General features: G+C 40.6%; 1 protein-coding gene across 3 annotated transcripts in view; it reads left to right on the forward strand.

The window, feature by feature from the left end:
• The window catches only part of CD200R1L (CD200 receptor 1-like), a 30,105-nt gene that overhangs the window by 1,235 nt on the left and 6,216 nt on the right, over positions 1 to 22,654 (forward strand). The window contains exons 2-5 of one of the 3 annotated variants that reach the window (XM_011973106.1): positions 7,256 to 7,323; positions 16,081 to 16,146; positions 17,778 to 18,095; positions 18,220 to 18,468. In XM_011973106.1, coding sequence (XP_011828496.1) covers positions 7,278 to 7,323; positions 16,081 to 16,146; positions 17,778 to 18,095; positions 18,220 to 18,468 — 679 coding nt within the window. In that variant the 5' untranslated portion in view covers positions 7,256 to 7,277. Of the gene's footprint in view, positions 1 to 7,255; positions 7,324 to 15,893; positions 15,904 to 16,080; positions 16,147 to 17,777; positions 18,096 to 18,219; positions 18,469 to 22,654 lie in introns of those variants that run through there. The other 2 variants (XM_011973107.1, XM_011973105.1) reach the window with 2 other exon arrangements.

Genomic DNA, 22,654 nt, shown 5'->3' on the forward strand with positions numbered 1-22,654 from the left:
GTGAGCCATGGTACCTGGCCTTTTCTAGTTCTTCTAAGTGTGATGTTAGATTGTTAATATGAGATCTTTCTAACTTCTTGATGTAGGTGTTTAGCACTATAAACTTTTAACACTGTTTGTGCTGCATCTTAGGGTTTTTTTAATGTCATGTCTCTGTTTTAATTAATTTTAAACATTTTTTTATTTCTTCCTTAATTTTATTGTCTACCCAAAACTTATTGAGGATCAAGTTGTTTAATTTGCATGTATTTGTAGAGTTTTCAGAGACATGCTTGATATTGATTTCTATTTTTATTCCACTGTGGTCTGAGAGTATGGTTGGCATGATTTTGACATTTTCTAATTTATTGACACTTGTTTTATGGTTGAGCATGTGTCTGACCTCAGAGTATGTTCCATATGTAGATGAGAAAAATGGATATTCTGTGGTCTTTGGGTGGAGTAGTCTGTAGATGTCTGTTAGTCCCGATTGATCAAATATTACATTTAAGACCAGAATTCTTTTCTTAGTTTTCTGCCTTGATGATCTAATGCTGTTGGTGGGATATTGAAGTCTCCAACCATTATTAAATGGCTAAGTCTTTCCATAGGATTAGAAGTACTTTTTTTTTTTTTTATTCTGAGTGTCCAATGTCGGGCATGTATATATTTAGGATAGTTAACTCTTTTTTTGATTTGAAACCTTTATCATTGTGTAATGCTCCTCTTTGTCCTTTTTTTTCTTTTTTTTTTTGCTGTTGTTGGTTTAAATTCTATTTTGTCTGATATAAGAATAGTGACCCCTGCTCTTTTTTGTTTTCCATTTGTGTGATAGATCTTTTTCCAACCCTTTACTTTTAGCCTGTGTGTTTTGTTACATGTGAGATGGTTCTCTGGAAGCCAGCAGATGGTTATGTCTCGTTCTTTTATCCAACTTGCCACTCTGTGCCTTTCAAGGGGCACATTTAGGTTATTTAATTCCAGATTAATATTGATATATGAAGTTTTGACCCTGTTGTGACGCTGTTAGCTAGTTGCTTTGTAGTCTTGATTGTGTAGTTTGTTTATAGGGCTATACACTTAAGTGTGTCTTTGTAGTAACAGGTATTGTTCTTAAATTTCCATGTTTAGAACTCCCTTAGGGATCTCTGGTAAGGTTGGCCTTGTGGCAGTGAATTCTCTTAGTGTTCGCTTGCTTAGGAAAGATTGTATTTCTCTTTGCTTATGAAGCTTAATTGGAGAGTATGAAATTCTTAGTTGGAATTTCTTTTCTCTAAGGATACTGAAAATAGACCCCAATCTCTTCTGGCTTATAAACTTTCTGCTGAGATGTCTGCTTTTAATCTGATGGGGTTCCTTTGTAAGTGAGCTGGCCCTTTTCTCCAGCTGCTTTTAAGATTTTTTTATTTCACATCGACCTTGGAAAGTCTAATGGCTATGTGTCTTGGGGATGGTCATCTTGCGTAGCATCTTGCAGTTGTCTGAATTTCTGAAATTTGCATGTTGGCCTCTTTAGTGAGATTGAGTAAATTTTTGTTGACTATATCCTCAAATACGTTTTCTAAGTTGCTTACTCTCTCTTCCTGTCTAGGGCAAAGTTTAGGTTACCAGGAGGCCCACAACTCCTTGGGGACCTGCTGGTCCTCTAAGCTTGGCAGAGTCACAGCAGGTTGTGGGGTATGTCTGTGGGTGTTCTGGCAATGCAGTGGGTAAAGAGATGAGTATCCCTGGGTAAGACTCTTGCTGCAAGTGTGCACTGGTGTATTGGGGGAACCCACCCCCAGTATTTCAACGTAGGTTATTTCTATTTTCCATAAGTGTCGGCCAGCTGAGAAATAAAGAGAGACAGTACAAAGAGAGGAATTTTACAGCTGGGCCACCAGGGGTGACATCACATGTTGGTAGGACTGTGATGCCCACCTGGGCCTCAAAACCAGCAAGTTTTTATTAAGGGTTTCAAAAGGGGAGGGGGTGTAAAAACAGGGAGTAAGTACAAAGATCACATGCTTCAAAGGGCAAAAAGCAGAACTACTAATAAGGGTCTAACAAAGATCTCATGCTTCTGAGGAAACAGGACAAAAGGCAAAAGCAGAACTACTGATAAGGGTCTATGTTCTGCGGTGCATGTATTGTCTTGATAAACATCTTAAACAACAGAAAACAGGGTCTGAGAGCAGAGAACCAGTCTGACCACAAATTTAGCAGGGCAGAGTTTTTCCCCACCCTAGTAAGACTGAGGGTACTGCAGGAGACCAGGGCATATCTCAGTACTTATCTCAACCACATAAGACAGACATTCCCAGAGCGGCCATTTATAGACCTCCCTTCAGGAATGCATTCCTTTTCCAGGGTATTAATATTAATATTCCTTGCTAGGAAAAGAATTTAGTGATATCTCTCCTAGTTGCACATCCATTTATAGACTCTCTGCAGGAAGGAAAATATGGCTCTTTTTGCCCGACCCTGCAGGTAGTCAGACCTTGTGGTTGTCTTCCTTTGTTCCCTAAAAATCACTGTGATTCTGTTGCTTTTCAAGGTGCACCGATTTCATATTGTTCAAATACACATGTTTTACAATCAATTTGTACAGTTAACACAATTATCACAGTGGTCCTGAGGTGATGTACATCCTCAGCTTTTTTTTTTTTTTTTTTTTTTTCGCTCTGTCGCCCAGGCTGGAGTGCAGTGGCCGGATCTCAGCTCACTGCAAGCTCCGCCTCCCAGGTTTACGCCATTCTCCTGCCTCAGCCTCCGAGTAGCTGGGACTACAGGCGCCCACCACCTCACCCGGCTAGTTTTTTGTATTTTTTAGTAGAGACAGGGTTTCACTGTGTTAGCCAGGATGGTCTCGATTTCCTGACCTCGTGATCCGCCAGTCTCCGCCTCCCAAAGTGCTGGGATTACAGGCTTGAGCCACCGCGCCCGGCCACATCATCAGCTTATGAAGATAACAGGATTAAGAGATTAACGTAAAGACAGGCATAAGAAATTATAAAAGTATTATTTGGGAACTGATAAATGTCCATGAAATCTTCACAATTTACGTTCCTCTTCCACGGCTCCAGCCAGTCCCTCCATTTGGGGTCCCTGACTTCCCGCAACACTGGTGTGGTGCCTGTAGCCTGGATTCTTTGCCCAGAACATGGTTGTGAAGACCACCCAGCTTGTGCTCTCCTGACCAGTTTTCCCTGTGGTGTCAGTCCCAGGAGCAGGCCCAACCAGCTAGTTTTGTCCCAAGCCTTTTGTGTACAGATCACTGAGGTGTTCCAGATGTTGTGGGCTGTGGAGATCCCTTGGGCAGAAGCTGCAGATGGCCAATAGGCTAAACCCTTATTCGATCAGTCTCACAGATAAAGGGACGCCCAACTACCATGCCAAAACACAAACCTACTCCTCACTCTTCTCAGTGTTCTGTGAGTGGGGGCTCCTCCCTAGCTTGAACTTAGGCCACAGATCTCATCTTGATACCTCTGGGTGGTGTGCTTGAACCCTGGACTTTGGGATCGAGTGCATGGTTTTATCCTCTGACACCTCAATATTGAGCACCAGGTGTGCTGGGGAGGCCAAACTGCTCCCAGGCCACTGCAAAACACTCAGGTGGGGAAATGGAGGCTGTGCTGTGTGCACCCTATTTCAGGAGTGGCCAGGCATGGGCCTTGGGTGGGGTTGGTGGACAAGGGTAGATTAGATACACCCTAGTCCTGTGGGAAAGGCAGCCCTTCCTTCTGCCAGCCTGGCAGTCAGCAAGGACTAGAATCACTCATAAAAAGATGGCAAACCTTGGCGATGGCCGTATATGGTTGTGTTTTGCTGCACCTGCCCCACATGAGAAATCTTCTAGGTGCCACACAGGTTTGAGCTGTGCCTCTGCCTATTCTTTGGGCATTAAGTAACCATGTATTAGTTCATTCTCACGTTGCTATAAAGAACTACTCAAGAATGGGTAATTTATAAAGAAAAGAGGTTTAATTGACTCACTGTTCCACAAGCAGCATGACTGGGGAGGCCTCAAAAAACTTACAATCATGGCAGAAAGGTGAAGGGAAAGCAAGCATGTCTTCAAATGGCCAGCAGAAGGTGAGGAGGTGCTCCACACTCTTAAACAAGCAGATCTTGTGAGAATTCTATCATGAGACAGCACCAGGTGGAGGGTGCTAAACCATTAGAAACCACCCATGATCCAGTCACCCCCGATCAGGCCCCCCTCAGGATCACAATTTACAATGAGATTTGGGTGGGAAACCAAACTATATCAAACTATCAATATATTTTTCCTCTTTTCTCTTGCTATCACTAATATACATTCCGTATCCCTGACTGGGATTAAGGGGCAGATCTGTGGTTATGAAATAACTTTGGACTGTGTGATGCTAATAGCTCCTAAGAATCAAAACAACAACCATTACTTTTAAATAATAATAATGATAATAATAATTAATATAAAATATGTATATAATTTATATAATAATCACAGTCACAATCAGCATATTTTTTTTCCAGGAAGAAATGACATTGTTCATGTATTAACACTCAGCAAACAATTTCAAAGTTTTTCCAGTTAGAATTCTAGCAAGAAGTGGGGAGAGTTTATGTGCAGATTTTGGAACTTTTTTCCTCTGGCACTCTCATTTTTCCATATACTGAAGTAGTTCTGATATTTTATTTTTATTTGTATTTAGTGTAGACAACAATTTGGTCACTGTTTCAGCTCACTAAACAAATTAATAGTGATATGGTTTGGGTCTGTGTCCTCACTAAATCTCATGTCTAATTGTAATTCCCAGTGTGGGAGGTGGGGTCTGGTGGGAGGTCATTGAATCATGGAGGTGACATTCTTAGGAACGTGTTAGCCCTATTGCCTCAGTTCTGTTTGCATGATAGTGAGTGAGTTATGAGATCTGGTTGTTTAAAAGTGTGTAGCATCTCCCACCCACACCTCCTTCCTCCTGCTCTGGGCGTGTGAACATGCCTGTTCTGGCTTTGCCTTCTGCCATGAGTAAAAGCTCCCTGAGGCCTTCCCAGAAGCAGATGCCACCATGCATCCTGTACAGCCTGTAGAACCATGAGCCGACTAAACCTCTTTTCTTTATAAATTACCCAGTCTCAGGTATTTCTTGATAGCAGTGCAAGAACTGACCAACACACACAGAGCCTTTTCTAATGCCTGGAGCTACAGCATTGAATCTAGAATCTCTGCCTGACTGGATTCATATCAATAATTTGGCCTCATTCAGCTTTGTCTTTTTCATTATTCCACATCCTTAATATTCATTCCTATACATATTGTCTAGATTTATAACTGTATCCATTGGAAAAGTCATATAGCTCTTTTGGTGCGTGGTGTAACTCCTTGTGGATCACACTGTACCTCACTTTTTGCACCCTGCGGGGACTCAAGTCTGGTTATAAGTCTGGAAGCAAAGAGGAGTGAGGGGGAAGATCCTGAGGAGAATAGAAAGTGTCTTTTAAGGCAACTAGTTGAAGAAAAATCATTATAGTTTCCTCAGGCAAAGCAGGGGGTTAACCACTTCAAACAGGGGTAGGAGGACTGCTTCTATGGGCAAAGACTTAGGAGATTTTAGAGATTTTACGTGTTCAGTTTCCTCAGCTTTTGCCTATATGTTCACATTCCAATTTTCAGGATCCCATTCCTTTCCAATCAATAACCTCACTCTAGCGAAGGATACCCTGACAAGTTAGGAATTCAATTTGTGTTGTCATTTAACCACTTACGGGATAAGTTTTGGTATCTGGAAACTTCAGCCTTGCCGAGAAGATAGGGGGTTCTTTCATGGCAGACGTAGAAACTTCCAGTTCATTCATATAGTTTGAGAATTTGAAGCCCTGAACTCATCTTTTTCTTTATCTGTTTGCCCAGCAAATTAGGAGAAACCAGTCAATCTCATTATATATAAATGTCCTAAAGTACCAAACACATGATCACTCAGACCTTGCCTTTTATAAGTATTTGACTAGGATTATCCAGTGGTGACATTTTTGCATATCTCTACTGTTACTTCATGCCATGGACTATCAGTGTGCCCTCTAGCACTAGAAATGCAGTCATTAGTGCTTTTAAATCTAATTAGATTGGATGACCAATTCCAGAAAACCCCGAACCAATTCTGAAAATTCATCCTTAATATTCTGTTTCTTGAGGACCACTTATGGTACCAAATCTGTATCAGTCAGGGTTCCACCAGAGAAACGTAATAAGTAGAAAGTATGTATATGTACGTGTATGTGTGTATGTGTGTGGGTGTTATTTCAAGGAATTAATTATTGAAATTGTGGAAGCTTGTAAGTTTGAAATTTATAGGGTGGACTGGTAGTCTGGAAACTTTTGAGCAGAAACTAATGCAACTAATGCTGCCGTCTTAAGGAAGACTTTTTTTTCTTACTCTGAAAAACATCACTTTTTCTCTTAAGGCCTTTCAGCTGATTGAGTGAGGCCCATCTTCTTTATTGAGAATGATCTCCTTTACTTAAAATCAACTGATTGTAGTTATTAATCACATACAAAATACCTTCACAACAATGCTTAAATTAGTGTTTGATTGAATGATTGACTACTATACTCTAGCCAACTTGACATATAAAACTAGCTGTCACAGGAGGATACACATTTTTTTCAGGGGAACACAGAATATTTACCAAGGCAGACCATTAAATGAGCCATAAAACAAATCACAATAAATTTAAATTTATCTAAGTAATTATTTTAAAAAGGCTTTCTGTTATTGAGACCAGCAAATGATCTCGTGGTTTCCTGTCTCCTTGTCATTTTTAACCTTGAGAGGTTTCCCTTACCTTTTTTGCAAATTCAGCCATGCATTTGGAACAGGAATTGTATTCATCCTATACTTCTAAGCTTTTTTGGAAGTGGGGGAGGTTGTCTATCATTTCTATAATAGTTCTGGAAATGGAACTTTACTCCTGGGCCCTGCATTGAACTCTTCCACTGATTAGAAGTGGGTGTGGCTGGCAAAAGACTGGTAGAGACTGATCTGTTATAATAATATTGGATGAATCATTTATTCATAACTGCAAAAGAAATGTCAAAATCCTGACATACATGCATTTATTTAGTTATGATCTCACTGTGATTTCTTTTATGTAGAGGTTTTTGTGATTTTTGGTGTGATTATTAATTCATTTAAGGAATTGAAATGTTGTTTTCTGTGATCATAATATATGAAATCAGGGGATTCTAGTCCATTTCAGTAAATAAAGTTTATTAATTTTCTCCATATTTCTTCTCTAAATATTTTCTAAGTTCAGATAATAATTCCTATCTGATGACACAACTGGAAATGCAGAGCCAGAGAATACTTCTTAATGAAAGTAAAATGCTCACTTACTTAATAACCAGTTTGATGGGAGGGTTGGATCACCAGCAGAAACATTTATATGGTCATTTGTCTTGTGTGCAATTGTAACAGATACCTCTCTGCACACTATTGCTTGAAGACCAAGCAAGGACCTACTTATTCAATTTAATTCAACAACAACAAAAAACAAACAAGTAGATTTCTTAGTAGCACACAAAAATGTGCTTGGTAAAATAGAAGCTAAAAAGAAGAAAACTTACAGCACCTTCAAGTAGTCTACATATTCTGGTCTTGGAATTAGACAAGGACACAGAATTATATTACAAGGTAAAATGAGATGAGCACTGTAATACAAAATCAATACAAAATCAGTGTATTACAGATCGTAGCTTTTGCACAGGCTATAGAAGTATTTCAGAAGGCATAAATTATTGGAAAAAAGAGGCTAGGGGATCATTGTGGACTAAAGTACAGGGTAGAAAGGCACATAAAATGTTCAGCCAATAGAAACAGTCTGAGGTGGGAGGAGTTTAGTGTGCATGCTGGTTTGCAGTGAGAGCAGAGCCGGGAAAGTCAAGTTGTACTCAAATAGCGGAAGGAAGTAGGAAAGGTAGTAATAAAGTCAAAAGAAGAACTGCATGAATTAAGAAGTGGAAAGCTAGCATTTATAAATAATTCCAAGAATTGATTTTTTTAATGGGATAAAGACTATTCTAAATGGGAAGTAAAGAAAAAAATACACAAAATATGGGGAGAAAATCAACAATTAACAACAAATAGCAAGAAACCAAAGAAATAAGAGAATATTTTGTACAATTTCTCCTATTAAATTAGAAAACTTCCATGAAATACATTTTTTAGTGGAAAACTAAATTAGCAACTGGCTCAGGATGAGATGGAAAACGTGAGCAGATAGAGAACCATAGAAGAAATTGAGAATTACTGCCAAAAAATGTGTGGCCTTAGATTGCTATGTAAGAGAAATAGTTTATATCACTTTAAGCCTTTAAGGAACAGATAATTTTTATGTCATTTAGTTTATCCATAGACTAGGGAAAGGAGAATTGTTTTCTAAATTTTACAAGTATAACTCAGATATTAAATCCTGACAAAGTTAGTATACAAAAAAATTTCTAAGCTAATTTCACTTGTAAATGCAGAGGCAAAGATTCCACATATCAGCATATCAAATCAATAGTGCACTAAAAGAATTAAACCAACAACAAGGTAATATTTTTAGGAATGTAAAATAGTTGATATTAAATAATCTACTAATAAACTTTACCTAATTTTAGATTAAAGAGAAAAAGAATCTCAAAAACTGTTCAGTATATGTCAAAAAGGTGTTTGATAAATTTGTTGCTGATGACTTATAAAACATCCTAGTGAAATTAGGATCAAAGATACATCCACGGCATGACTGAGACTGAGTCTTAAGCATAGACCCCTGAGTGGTCTGAGGCCTGATTGCCAGGCCCTTATAAGACCTTCTTGATTTACACATACTTAATGATTTACAATTAAAGCTGGTTATGAGAGTACAAAAAGCATATTTCTCCCTACTCCCATTATATAAAAACAGTCCTATTGATGCAGTGGCGGGCTGTCTGGAGTGGCCATGGCCATCATGCCAGCTGCAGAAGGGAGGTGCGGGCGGTGGCAGCAGGACTGGCTGTGAGAGCCGCAGTGGTGGTGGTGGGACCTCTGTGCTCCGTGTCTCTGAGGCAGCTGACCGCACTACCCCCACCCTCGCATAGCCAGGCAGGACCCACTCCCAGGCACTGAGCCTTTACTATGGCCTCAGCCTCACCCCCTGCTTCATCCTGCGAGCCCACAAGCACCTGGCTGAAGGCACAGTCAGGACTCACACTGCTGGCCCTGGTCGCATTGGGTTCCTTTGTGCAGGGTTGGCTGGGGTCACCATGCCACCTGCTCTTTGCCCACTGCTGCTGTGGGGAAAACACAGAGAGGAGGTGCAGCCAGGGCTGTGCATTCCATGAAGCCAACAGGAACTGGGAACAAGTGGGAGCCTTGCCCCTTCCAAGTTGGCAGAGCAGGAGTTCCCCAGGTACAACTGTAGCTGCCCAAGCTGTGGCTGCAACCTGGGCACCCCTGTGCTCTTGGGAGCTGGGAATAGGCAGAAGCCCCGCCACCTTGGCCCCCTCCAGACTTTGGGCACCAATAAGCATGGGAGGAAGGCCAAAGGGGGTTGCTGAGGGCAGCTTACTGCTGGCCTGCAGGTGCCCCTCGACATGAACAGCGTGGGTGCCATGAAGAACCTCAGGAGGTGGAGAGGCTCCAGGGCGGAAAGATGCAGGTCCCTGGCAAAACCCCGCCTTCAAGCCAGGAAGGCCTGAAGCCTTGGGGCTGGGCTGCTGGTCCCGCAGACTGAAATTAGAACTTGTGGTGCTTTTTCTGAGCCCATCTATGGGCACCCATGGAACAACTGGCATGCACTTTCTCCCCTCTGGGGCGATAAAAGCCCTGGATTTAGAAAGACTTGAAGAGAAGATGGGACAACCAGTTGCAGAGAGGAGCTACCTTCTCTGCTGAGAGCTGAATAGATAATGGGACAACCTGCCTGTAGAGAGGACCTACCCATTATAGGGTTTCCTCTCGGCTAGGAGCTGAACACTCAATGGGATGACCTGCCTGTAGAGAGGAGCTACCCACTCTAGGGTTTCTTCTCTGCTAGGAACCAAACACTCACCAGGACACACTGGCTGCAGAAAGGAGCTACCCATTCGGGTCTCCTCAGAGCTGTTCTATCGCTCAGTAAAGCTCCTCTTAACCTTGCTCGCCCTCCACTTCTCTGCGTACCTCATTCTTCCTAGTCACAGGACAAGAACTCACTACCTGCCAAATGACAGGGTTAAAAGAGCTGTAACAAAAACAGGGCTGAAACACACCCCTTGCTTGCCACATTGTGGGTGACAAGGAGAGAAGAGAGAAGGAGAGAAGAGCTGTGGCACTTTGGGGAGCCCAGACCTGGGAGATCCCTGAGCCAGGGCTGTGACACCCTTTTTACGGCTCTGCAGTTCCTGGTGTCTCCAAGCTTCTGGGCACCACCACATTCCCCCGAAGCTGTTTATGGTACGCCTGTCAAGCTGCAGCCTCGCAGGGAGCTGGCACCCATGCCAGCACCTGGAGCTGCCCACTCCTCTGCAGGTAGTGTGTCTGGCTGTGTGCAGTAGCCAGATCCCATGCTCACTCATACATTCCTTTATTGGTCTGTGCCTGGCTCGTCCTTGGCAGATTGGGATCCAGGCCAATAGTGCCAGCCAAGTGCAGCCTACCAGGCCAAATGGGCAGAATGAGCCCAGTGGGCCACAGCAAAATTTGGGCAAATGTGCCATTGGCCACAAAGGTTTCCAACTGGCAAAGTGATATCCCAAAGATCCCGTAACACTATTGTCTCATGATGATCAGGCTTAAATTACCCCTGCCAAAAGGCAACTCCATGTTGTGCCTACTGGTATACAGGGGAAAGCTATAACTTAGAGGAACTCCTAGCGCGTCTCCTGGTAGAAGTATCTCCCCTCTGAAACTCAAGATCCTAGACTCACAAATCTAAAATTACTGGGATTTGGTAGCACAAATTCTCTAAATGAGTCAGTAAGAATGATGGTGAAGGGAGGCGGAGGTGGCAGTGAGCCGAGATCATGCCACTACACTACAGCCTGGACAACAAAGCGAGACTCCGTCTCAAAAAAAAAAAAAAAAAGAATGATGGTGAGTGAGACTACCCCAGTTCTACTCCTTGTCTCTCAGATCCAGTTTATTATATGAACTGGGGAACTGGGGACACAGCACCCTCCTAAAGGGTGGTGTCCCATCCTCATAAGATATAATTTCCAAACCTCAGTTGTGCCTTCAAGAGGCTACGCCAGTGCTCCACCAAGCTGGCAATTTCTGAATGCATCCGCATGCCTCTACCCCACACCTTCTTGTCCTCTCCCTTCCAATTTTGACTCTTCCAGGTCTCTGACCAAACAAGCCAAACCATTTGCCACTGCTCATGAGTTTATCTCTTTTATTACTGAATCATCTTTTACTTGAGTATTTTTCATCATCGCTGTCTTTCAGGGCCAGAACACAGTGGGGCTACAGTGCTGCAACAGTCTACTTTTGGCTTATATCACAGACTGAGGCAACCCATCCACAAGCTAAGCTTTGGGTTTTGGTCCTAGGGAACTTACAGGGAGGGCTTAGATGTGAGCTGAGGGAGAGATGACAGTGTAACAGTGGTATATGAAGTGGGGGCCTGGACCACTTGTTCACTCAAATGACTGGTGTTCTCTCTTTCTGTTTTATAATGGAAGGTTGCTGGACCCACTTTACTTTATGATTTTGTGGGTCTAATAGTATGCAGCTTACAATGGGCTGTTTTAGGAGCCTGATCGTTTCGTATCCCATGATTAGATGCTCAGTCTTCACCAGGGTCCCATAGAATGCCATGAGCTATTTTTAAAAAGGCAACTAGTTATCTGCTTCAGATGACACAGATTTACCCCAGAACCCTAGGCCTGCACTGACTGTCCTACTGGACTTGTCTGAGGCTCCGCAATGCATCTTTATCACAGAATCTTCTTGTATCACAGATCTGCCTGATTTGATGAACTTTTTTTCAGGGCTGATATACTGTAGCATGGACCTGTCACAGATTCCTTTCTTGGCCTGGAGCACATTGGACTAGCATTCTATTAGAGGGTCAGAGCAGTAATCGCAAATATACAGCAGGCTGCCTCCAAAACCAAGTATTGTGCTACTCAGTGGTAGGAAGTAAGGTTAAATACTTTGTCCTTTTTTCGGGAGGAGATATATGGTAGGTTCCAGATCACTGGGCTACTAGAAACTTCACTAATGTGTCAGGCCCTGAATCTTTGTAGAATTGACTTCTCACCTCTGGAATGCATGTGATTAACTAAGGTATTCATAATAACTCTCACTTTTTGCTCAGAAGATCTAATTGGTATGATGTCATCAATATAGTAGACCAATATGATGGTCCCTGCAGAATGCCCAGATAGCCTAGATCTTTATAGATTACACTGTACATGAAAGTAGAAATTAAGACAAGACCATATTTATATACTGTGTACTGTCCTGTGGAATACAAACTTACTTTTGATGTTCCTTCCTGGTGAATATTGAAAATAATGCATTTACCAGATCAATAACCACATATTGCAACTGCAGTATCTCTAGTAAAGATAGCTTATCTGGCAGAGTAGCTGCAGTTGGGGCTGATACTTTGGTAATTTTGCATTGGTCTACTATAATTCACCATCCAGTGTTTTGCAGGGATTGAACTGGTAAATTAAGTAAGAGACATAATGGGAACCACTATTTTAGTACACTTTAAGTCTCTGAAAGGAGACTCATACTTACGTCTTCAATATTAATATTTATTTACTATCTTCGCCAAGGTGAGTGGTTTGGGGGATTTCTCTTGGTCATTCCTATTATAATAGCTCTTACTTTACAGATCAAGGAATCAACAAGACGGTCTGCAAGCTGCTAAGCATGTTCATTCTAATTAAATATTCAGCAACTGAAAAACCTCCACTGGATAAGTCTGTGGACTTATTCCGCTGTGATATAAACCAGGCCCAGGATTTCTTTTATCCCCTGACTCCGATATGTTTCTACTCTAACAGGAGGCCCTTAATGTTCTTTGTGTTCTTGGGTATCAGGATCAATTCAGATTAGTATTCAAGTAACCCTCAAAAGATATTTGTATTCCTTTTTCCCCAGTTATGGTTACCTAAACACATGGTCACAGGTTCTTTGGTGAAGGACTAGGGGAATAACTATTGCAACAGTTCTCAAAGTGTGATTTTCAGATGGCTGGAGATAATCAAGACCCTTTCAGGGGGTCCCCTAGGTAAAAATGAGTTACAAGAATAATAATAATGATAATACAGTGATGTTATTTGCCTTTCTACTGATATTTTCACTGAAAGTGCAATTGAACTGTTGTTTAAAATTACTGGTGCCTTAGTATGAATAAAGTGCAGAGTACTGTATTAGTTTGCTAGGGCTGTTGTAACAAAGAACCATAAAACGAGAGGTGGAAGCAACGGAAACGTATCGTGTTACAGTACTAGAAACTAAAACTCCAAGATCAAGGTGTTGGCAGGGCAATTCTCCCTCTGAAGGCACTACGAAAAGATCTGTTTCAAGCCTTTTTCCTAGCTTCTGGTATTTCCTGGCTTGTGCAGCATACCTCCAGTTTTTACATGATGCTTTCCCTGTATCCATATCTGTGTCCAATTTGCTCTTTTTATGAGAACACCAATTGTATTGCATTAGGGGCTCACGCCACTCCAGTATGACTTTATCTTAGCTAGTTATATTTGTAACGATTTTATTTTCAAATAAGGGCACATCTCTGAGGGGTAGGACTTCAACATATAAATTTTCGGATATATAATTCAACCTATAAAAGGCGCCAAGCTGCACCAATAGTCATTGTATTCTTCACACACTCACACACACACACACACATTGCCTAAGAATGTCTTTGATGATTCAGTAAAAAGTATTAACGTATTAAATCTCAAGCCTTATATACAGTATCTTTTAAGTATTCTACATGATCGAATTGGAAATACATTTAACGTATTTTTCTTGCGTACCAAATCATGATGATTACCTTGAGGAAATGCATTTATATCAGATGTTTGAGTTGCAAGCTGAACTCTTTCCAATCACCTTTTTACATCCAAGGCGGGCAAAATACTCATTAAGAAAAAGAAGGGGTTTGGCTGGGCATGATGTCTCACGCCTGTAATGCCAGCACTTTGGGAGGCTGGGGCGGGTGGATCACAAGGTCAGGAGATCGAGACCATCCTGGCTAACAAGGTGAAACTCCATCTCTACTAAAATACAAAAAATTAGCTGAGCGTGGTGGCGGGCGCCTGTAGTCCCAACTACTCGGGAGGCTGAGGCAGGAGAATGGCGTGAACCTGGGAGGCGGAGCTTGCAGTGCTTGCAGTGAGCTGAGATAGCGCCACTGCACTCCAGCCTGGGTGACAGAGAGAGACTCCACCTCAAAAAATAATATAAATAAATAAATAAATAAATAAATAAATAAATAAAGGTTTTATGGGACTTTAAATGAGACCCAGTGGAAGAAATTGGCATGTAGAAATTTTTATCATTTTCATTTTCTTATTGTGTCCAGTTAGCACTTTACTGTCTTTACGAATGTATACAAAGGCTATGCTCTGTTGCCATCCCATCCTATTGACAAGTGTGATCGTAACAACATGGAAAATACTCATCAGAGACAATTCTTCCTGCATCAAAGCCTACAGGAGAGAAATGAAACAATGGAAAAAAAAAACTGCAATGACAAGAGTATAACGTAGGCCTCCAGTCTTGCCTAGAATCTTGCCCTTCAGATTGATCGTGTTGTCCTCACTCATTATGGGTATTACAGGTGAATAATGGTAATACCTGATGGGAATTTCCATCATGGATATTACCCACGATGATGTCCACTGAAAAGGTCTTGGTTATCCGTAGCCATCTGAAAACCACGCTTTGAGAATTACTGCAACAGTCATTCCCCTAGGCCATCACTGACGTACTTAATCCTAACCGTACCAAGTGTTAGGTAAGGAACATCATATATTGTGGTATTGCACATCATCAGATTTGGACTGAAACAAATGTCTCTCTAAATTTCATATTCTTTTTTTTTTTTTTTTTGAGTCGGAGTCTCGCTCTGTCGCCCAAGCTGGAGTGCAGTGGCCGGATCTCAGCTCACTGCAAGCTCCGCCGCCCGAGTTTACGCCATTCTCCTGCCTCAGCCTCCCGAGTAGCTGGGACTACAGGCGCCTGCCACCTTGCCCGGCTAGTTTTTTGTATTTTTTAGTAGAGACGGGGTTTCACCGTGTTAGCCAGGATGGTCTTGATCTCCTGACCTCGTGATCCGCCCGTCTCGGCCTCCCAAAGTGCTGGGATTACAGGCTTGAGCCACCGCGCCCGGCCAAATTTCATATTCTTTATGTTAAGATTGAAGCACTTTTTCCTTACCTCTCTGCAGTTCCCCCTGAAATGACCCTGTTTCTAAGCAGGCATAGAACTGTGGTGTGCAAGACAGCTGCAGCAAAGATCTCCCGGACCCCACAGGGGGATTGTGTCACCGAGCAAGAATATTGGGGCAATGGCACAGTGACTATTGGGAGTTCATGTCACTGGGAGGGCCACAATGTGCCTACCATGAGCTCATGGTAGGCACATTTGAGTAGCAACAAGAGTGACTATAGAGCTACTTCCTGGTTAGTCATTATTCCAGTTTTGTGTTCATTTCTTTCACTCTTTTAGAGGAGTTAGGTTAAAAAGGAAAACAAAAATGTACAGAGAAATTTCATTTAAAGATGATGTCTCCAGCATTTGGAGAAAGGAGTATAATTGGACCAGCTCTTGTGAGATGCCCACATGGACCCATCTCCTTGGTTGGGGAAGGAGGAATAGGGTGAGGCTTGGTTACCTCATACAAACTAGTTGACTAAACAAAGCGTCTCATGAATGAGAAATCATTATTAATTGCTTATAAGTATAATTTTTAAGATGTTAACAGGTTTTTTCCTCTAATGATGGCATAACTTCTAATTTCTGTTTTACAATTATTTTTGTATAATTTTAGTTATGGTTAACTAATTGTCTTTATGTTGAGTAGGACTTTGTGGGGAAACACTGGCTTCCACTCTGAGTACATAAAATTGATTTCATTTATTCTTCTCTAAATATTTTCTAGCTTCAAGTAGTTCATGTATGGATGGAAAGCAGATGACACAGAATTATTCAAAAATGTCTGCAGAAGGTAATATGCTTCCTTAGTTGTGGCCAACACTGAGGGATGGAAAGTTGAACTTTGGTGGAATCATTAGCTGATGGCCTGGCTGGGGGCCAGCCTTGTGACTACTTGAAGAATGTGTTGATCTGAGTGCTGTGGTACGAGGGACCCTGAATGTCCCAGTCTCTAGTGCTCCAAACAAGCCATGTTCTTGCTTACCTCTGAACATTTGCTAAGGTGGAGTGGTGGAAGGAGCATGGGTTTAATGACCTTTCAGGTCTGCGTTAAAGTCCTATTTCTTTCTGTATCTGGTTATGTGATCATTATCTGACTGTGAAATATAAGGGTTGAAGTACTACCTAAGAGACAGGTGACACCAAAACAGGAGAGGAGTGATATTAAATGTAGGGTGTAGCAAAAACAAGCTTCATCCACATAAAGGTTTGCCCCTCTGTAACTGATTCTGCTTATGCTATCGTGATGAGATCTCTGACACTCACCTTTGTTACAGGTGAGTAGTGACAGGTACTTTAGCAGAATAAGTACCTCTCAGTAAACCCTGATCAGTTGTGGAAACATTGTGTTGACTTATGAGATGCATGAGAATCTATGTTGGAAGATGCTTGTAGGATGCAGGGCTTAATTTTTACTTTAAAAGATGGACAGAAAGGAGTCGACTTACACATTTACACCTGATAATTGGATTGAATATACAGAAATAAAATCTATGAGCAAAGTTCACCACTGAACTCTCTGGGATTATATGTGTGACTAAACAGGAAGGAAGGAAAATATCCAAAGGCTATGTTTGACAATGTCACGAATTTGCAGTAAAACTTTTTCATGATAAATGTCCAAAGGAAAATAAAGCTTTTAAAAATTATATGCCACGCTACTTTTTAAACTAGAAATAAATATTTCTAAACATCTTACCAATAGGCATTTTTTAAACTTACATGGGATGGCTCAACTGGCAAAATTAAAGATTTTTTTAAAGATCTATGGGTCTCACTGACTCTGTAATTCTCTAAATAAAGCATGTAATTATCTAAATAAAACATGTCCAGCTAGCTCCACCTGAATGCCATATTAGTTACCTTTAATGAAAGAACCATAAACTTTCCACATTTATGTTTGTCTGAAATAACAACCTTAGAGACAGGTGTTTAACTTTGATGTAATTTTTCTTGTGCTCACCAAAACGAAGGAGGAGACAATCACATCACAAGTTATTCCATTTTCTTTTCCAAGGCACATGATTTGTATGATAAATACAGTAGTCTCTATCACCTAAAGATTAGATTTAGAGCATTGCCTTTGTTGTTTAAATTACAATTCTGTTTTCTTCTCTGTTTCTAAATATTAAAACTCCTGAATTAATTTCAGAATACTTTATTGTATTTCAGAATACAATGTTATGTATATTGTTTTTCTAATAATACATAATACTGGAGAAAGTTTGTTAATCTTTAGATTGGGTTCAATATATTATTTATATTTTGTGAATGTTATTTTCTTACGTAAGTCTAATATTTCTGGAATAAGATCAGCAAATTTATGTTCTAATATGACTTCATGTAATATACTGTGGATAAACATAACACATGAAGTTCCTTGTCAAGGTGTTCTTTATCATTATCCTTTGTGTGTGTGTCCAGGTAACATTTCACAGCCTGTACTGATGGATACAAATGCTATGCTTTGTTGCCCTCCTATTGAGTTCAGAAATTTGATCGTAATAGTATGGGAAATAATCATAAGAGGGCAGCCTTCCTGCACAAAAGCCTACAGGAAAGAAACAAATGAGACCAAGGAAACCAACTGTACTGATGAGAGAATAACCTGGGTCTCCACACCTGATCAGAATTCAGACCTTCAGATTCACCCAGTGGCCATCACTCATGACGGGTATTACAGATGCATAATGGCAACTCCTGATGGGAATTTCCATCGTGGATATCACCTCCAAGTGTTAGGTAAGGAGCATCATATATTGTGGTATTTCACATCACCAGATTTGTGACTGAAACAAATATCTCTCTGAATTCCATATGCTTTATGTGAAAACCAAAGCATTTTCTCCCCCTTTCCTCTCTGCAGTTACACCTGAAGTGACCCTGTTTCAAAGCAGGAATAGAACTGCAGTATGCAAGGCAGTTGCAGGGAAGCCAGCTGCTCAGATCTCCTGGATCCCAGAGGGGGATTGTGCCACTAAGCATGAGTACTGGGGCAATGGCACAGTGACTGTTGAGAGTATGTGCCACTGGGGGGGCCACAATGCGTCTACCGTGACCTGCCATGTCTCCCATTTGACTGGCAACAAGAGTCTGTACATAAAGTTGAATTCAGGTAAGCGCCTGTCTCTTGTAGAAGAGTAAACTTGATGCTCAACTTTTTCTTCCATAGAAAATAATGAATAACCAAACAGTAGGTAAGAAAATTTGAGCTTCTAGGTTGGAAATATTCTCCAAAACTGAGAAATGCATTACAACGCTAGAATCTTATCTTTTAGTGGAACAGCCATAAAAATAGATTTTGTTAACTTAGTGATCTACAGGCTCTTACTTTGAGATTAATTCTTGATATGAAATATCACGAGTTTTATATAGTTTTAACAATCCTTGTTCAGTAGATAGCCCAGAATGACAGTTATTTTCTTCCTGATTTTATTTCTTATTACTTTGTTACCCTGAGTAAGAGACAAGTAATTCCTCCTGTCTCGTCATCTGAAAGCAATCTATTAATTAATTCAGAAAATACTTATTGAATGCTATTTATAAGTTTGAAGCTGGTGATGCAAAGATGAAAAGATAAGGTCCACATCTTTATATTGTTTTGGGCAGGATAATCTGGTGTTTAGGAGCAAAGCCTTTCACTTCATATGGTTTTTGTTCACCAGTTACATGAACTTGAACAGTATTTAACATTTCTATCTCATGGTTTTATCTCATGGTTTCTTTTTTTTTTTTTTTTTGAGATGGAGTCTCACTCTGTCGCCCAGGCTGGAGTGCAGTGGCCGGAGCTCAACTCACTGCAAGCTCTGCCTCCCAGGTTCACGCCATTCTCCTGCCTCAGCCTCCCGAGTAGCTGGGACTACAGGCGCCCGCCACCTCGCCTGGCTAATTTTTTGTATTTTTTTAGTAGAGACGGGGTTTCACCGTGTTAGCCAGGATGGTCTCGATCTCCTGACCTTGTGATCCACCCGTCTTGGCCTCCCAAAGTGCTGGGATTACAGGCTTGAGCCACCGCACCCGGCCTCTCATGGTTTCTTTATCTGTTAAATGAAGACAATGGGAACCACCTAATAGGATTATTGGGTTAATTAAATAAAATTATATATATATATATAAACATGCTGTACATATAATTGTATTAATATATCTACTACATAATTGACACTCAGCAAATTTTAGTCACTAGATTTCCTTATATTAATAAATGTTGGCTATTATATGTATCATATTAATAAAAATTAGCTATTATGATAATTATTACAACTAATATTAAATATCATCATATTAATTATTCCTCATAATATCTTTCATGTTTATTTTCTGTTTTGCATCAGCTTTATTGACATATAATTTATATACCATACATTTCACCCATTTAAAGAATGCAATTCAATGCTTTTGTGACCACTGCTACAATCAATTTTAGAACATATTTATCACCCCCAAAAGGAAACCATGTATTTGTTAGCTGTGTTTTCCATGATCAATCTCCCATCAAGTCTAGGTTCTTACTTCATACGTCTTATCTTTTTTTATATATTTATTTTCAGTATTACTTGATCTTCCCTTCTGTATACCAACATTCAACCCAAATTCTAAGCCTTTTTTCCCCTTTATCTCCTTAGGAGCTTTGCTTCATTCTCCTCTCTCTTTTGTTTAGTTTTTTGTTCCTTAAATTATTTTTCTAAAGCTGCTCATAAAACATGCCTATTTTTCTTCCGTATCCAAAAGCTTGGTGTTATGACTTCCTCAAACATTTAACTCTTGGCTTCCACTCGTATCCAAGAATATTTTTAAAAGAGGACCCTACACTCATTGTCTCTTCTTTATCACCTCACATCTATTCCTTACCTCATTTGTGTCTCCCTGCGCAGAAAATGCTCTGACAAAAAGCATCTCTCAAGTGCCAAATAAAATATAAATGTTTCATTCTTTGTTCACTTAATTAGCTTCTTCATAATATTTGTTATAACTATTTACTTTTAAATGTCTCATAATATTTAATTTTATGTATTTACTAATTTTAAATATTTTATTAGATTTTTAATAATGTATTTTATGATTCTGTACCCCATGCATGTGGGCCTCTTTGGGTTCTTCAAAAGTGTTAAGTGCTTTTATTCCTCTGTTCCCTTTTACATGCAATTTCTTTTAATTTTTAATTTTTTAATTTTTGAGACAGAGTCTCGCTCTGTCGCCTAGGCTGGAGTGCAGTGGCGCGAACTCGGCTCACTGCAAGCTCCGCCTTCTCGGTTCATGCCATTCTCCTGCCTCAGCCTCCCTAGTAGCTGGGACTACAGGCACCCACCACCATGCCTGGCTAATTTTTTTGTATTTTTTGGTAGAGAGGGGGTTTCACTGTGTTAGCCAGGATGGCCTCGATCTCCTGATCCCATGATCCGCCCCACTTTGCCTCCCAAAGTGCTGGAATTAGCAGGCATGAGCCACCATGCCTGGCCTTGAATGCAATTTCTACTTCTCTGTAAGGCACTTCTTTCCCTATACTCTCTTCTTCCATTACATTTGATCAATTCCTGTTGAAGTGTTAAGACTTAGTTTGACATTGATCCTCTGGGATGATTTTCTCTGGCCTTGAAGTTCGGTTAGCTGTTCCTCCTCTGTGCTCACAGAATGCTTCATACATGCCTCTGCCAGAGCACCTCCACAGCCCTGTAATTGACTGCTCGGTACTGTTTTCATTCACAATGCTTCTGACACCAAATGTGTGTGTTTTTTTCCCCACACCAACTAATTCTCCAACTCTCTAGACACCATCTAAGTGTCCTACAATTCAATTCAGACACTAACTACCTGGACCTAGCACAGACCCCACAAGTTAAAGGCTTACTCTCATAAGACCTCCCTCACATCAGACACCAGTCACAAGTCCCAGATTGCCACCTGAACTAATCAACTGGCTATAATTTCAGAGAGTTCCCATGATTCCCTTGTCAGGTTTAATAATTTGCTAGAATGGCTCACAGAACCCATGTCAACCTGAAATAATCAAAAGGATCAGAATCCAGTTTAAAAGAGTTTATTTAAGCAGAAGTCTGAGAACAGCCATTCGGGTAACACAGACTCCAAAGGAATGGGGTCAGTGCTTCAAACTTCAAACTTCAAACTTAAGGTCTTGTTTATAGAGGCAGAAAAGAAATTCAGTAGGATTATATCTTTTTTATATATAAGGCTGGTTTATGAGTTATAATGATTTAATTAATTAAAGTTACAGTTTGTTTTCTTTTCTGTACAGTTTGTTTTCATTTCCTTTCCAATTTTAAGAGTATAGTTAACATTTCTTGTTAGGCAATGTGATAGTTATTGTGTGAGAGAAGAAAGAAGGAAGTTAATCAATAATGAAGATCACAGTTTAGAGGGAAGGGGTCTTCTCTTGCATCCTTTAGTCATTTACAGCAGTTTACAAAACAATGTAGGCAAGGAAAAAGGCTAATGTACAATCAGGGAAATTAAAGTTATGGCTGCCTAGGTCGTAGCTGCTTGTTTACGTAACTCAGGTCCCATAATCACATTCCGTTAAGGCTCAAAATATTTTAAAGTTCCAACAGCTTAGATTTTTAAATTACACACTCAGGAATGCACTTTATTTACTACTGCTAATTTCTTATAAAGTGGCCAACTCAGGAACAGACAAAAAAATAAATAAATAAAGAGATGCGTAGGGCAGGGTATGGAGGAAGGAGCTTCCGTGATGTCTCTGGGAGTGCCAACCTCCCAGCCCCTCAGTGTGTTCACCAGCTCAGAAAATCTCCCAACCCGGAAGCTCTCCAGACTCTGTCATGTAGAGTTTTTGTGGAGGCTCTATGACATAGATATGATGGATTAAATTATTGGGCATTGCTTATTAGCTCAATTTCTAGCCCCTCTCCCCTCCCAGAAGGTCAGCGGAAGGGGACAGTGGTGGTATGGGGCTGAAAGTTTCAACCTTCTAACCATGCCTTGGCCTTTCTAATTATCAGCCCCATCCTGAAGCTGTCTTCAGGCTCCCAGCCACCACTCATGTCATTAGCGTACAAAAGATGGATCACTGTGGAACTTCCAAGAAGTTTAGGAAAAATCCTTGGAAGTGTGCCGGGAACTGGGGGACAAAGACCACATACATACATATTTCTTATGATATTACAGCCACTTACTTCTGTGACTCTCAGCACAGCATAAGGTCCTTGAGAGTTGGAACCACTTTTTTTTATTTTTGTATTCCTAAAGTCTGGCACAGTAGCTGACACACACAAGTCACTGAAGAATTAGGTTCAAATCATTGCAGATTCATCTCTACATATTCC

This window comes from Mandrillus leucophaeus, unplaced genomic scaffold, assembly GCF_000951045.1.
Source record: "Mandrillus leucophaeus isolate KB7577 unplaced genomic scaffold, Mleu.le_1.0 Scaffold1342, whole genome shotgun sequence".
NCBI classification, from domain to species: Eukaryota; Metazoa; Chordata; class Mammalia; order Primates; family Cercopithecidae; genus Mandrillus; species Mandrillus leucophaeus.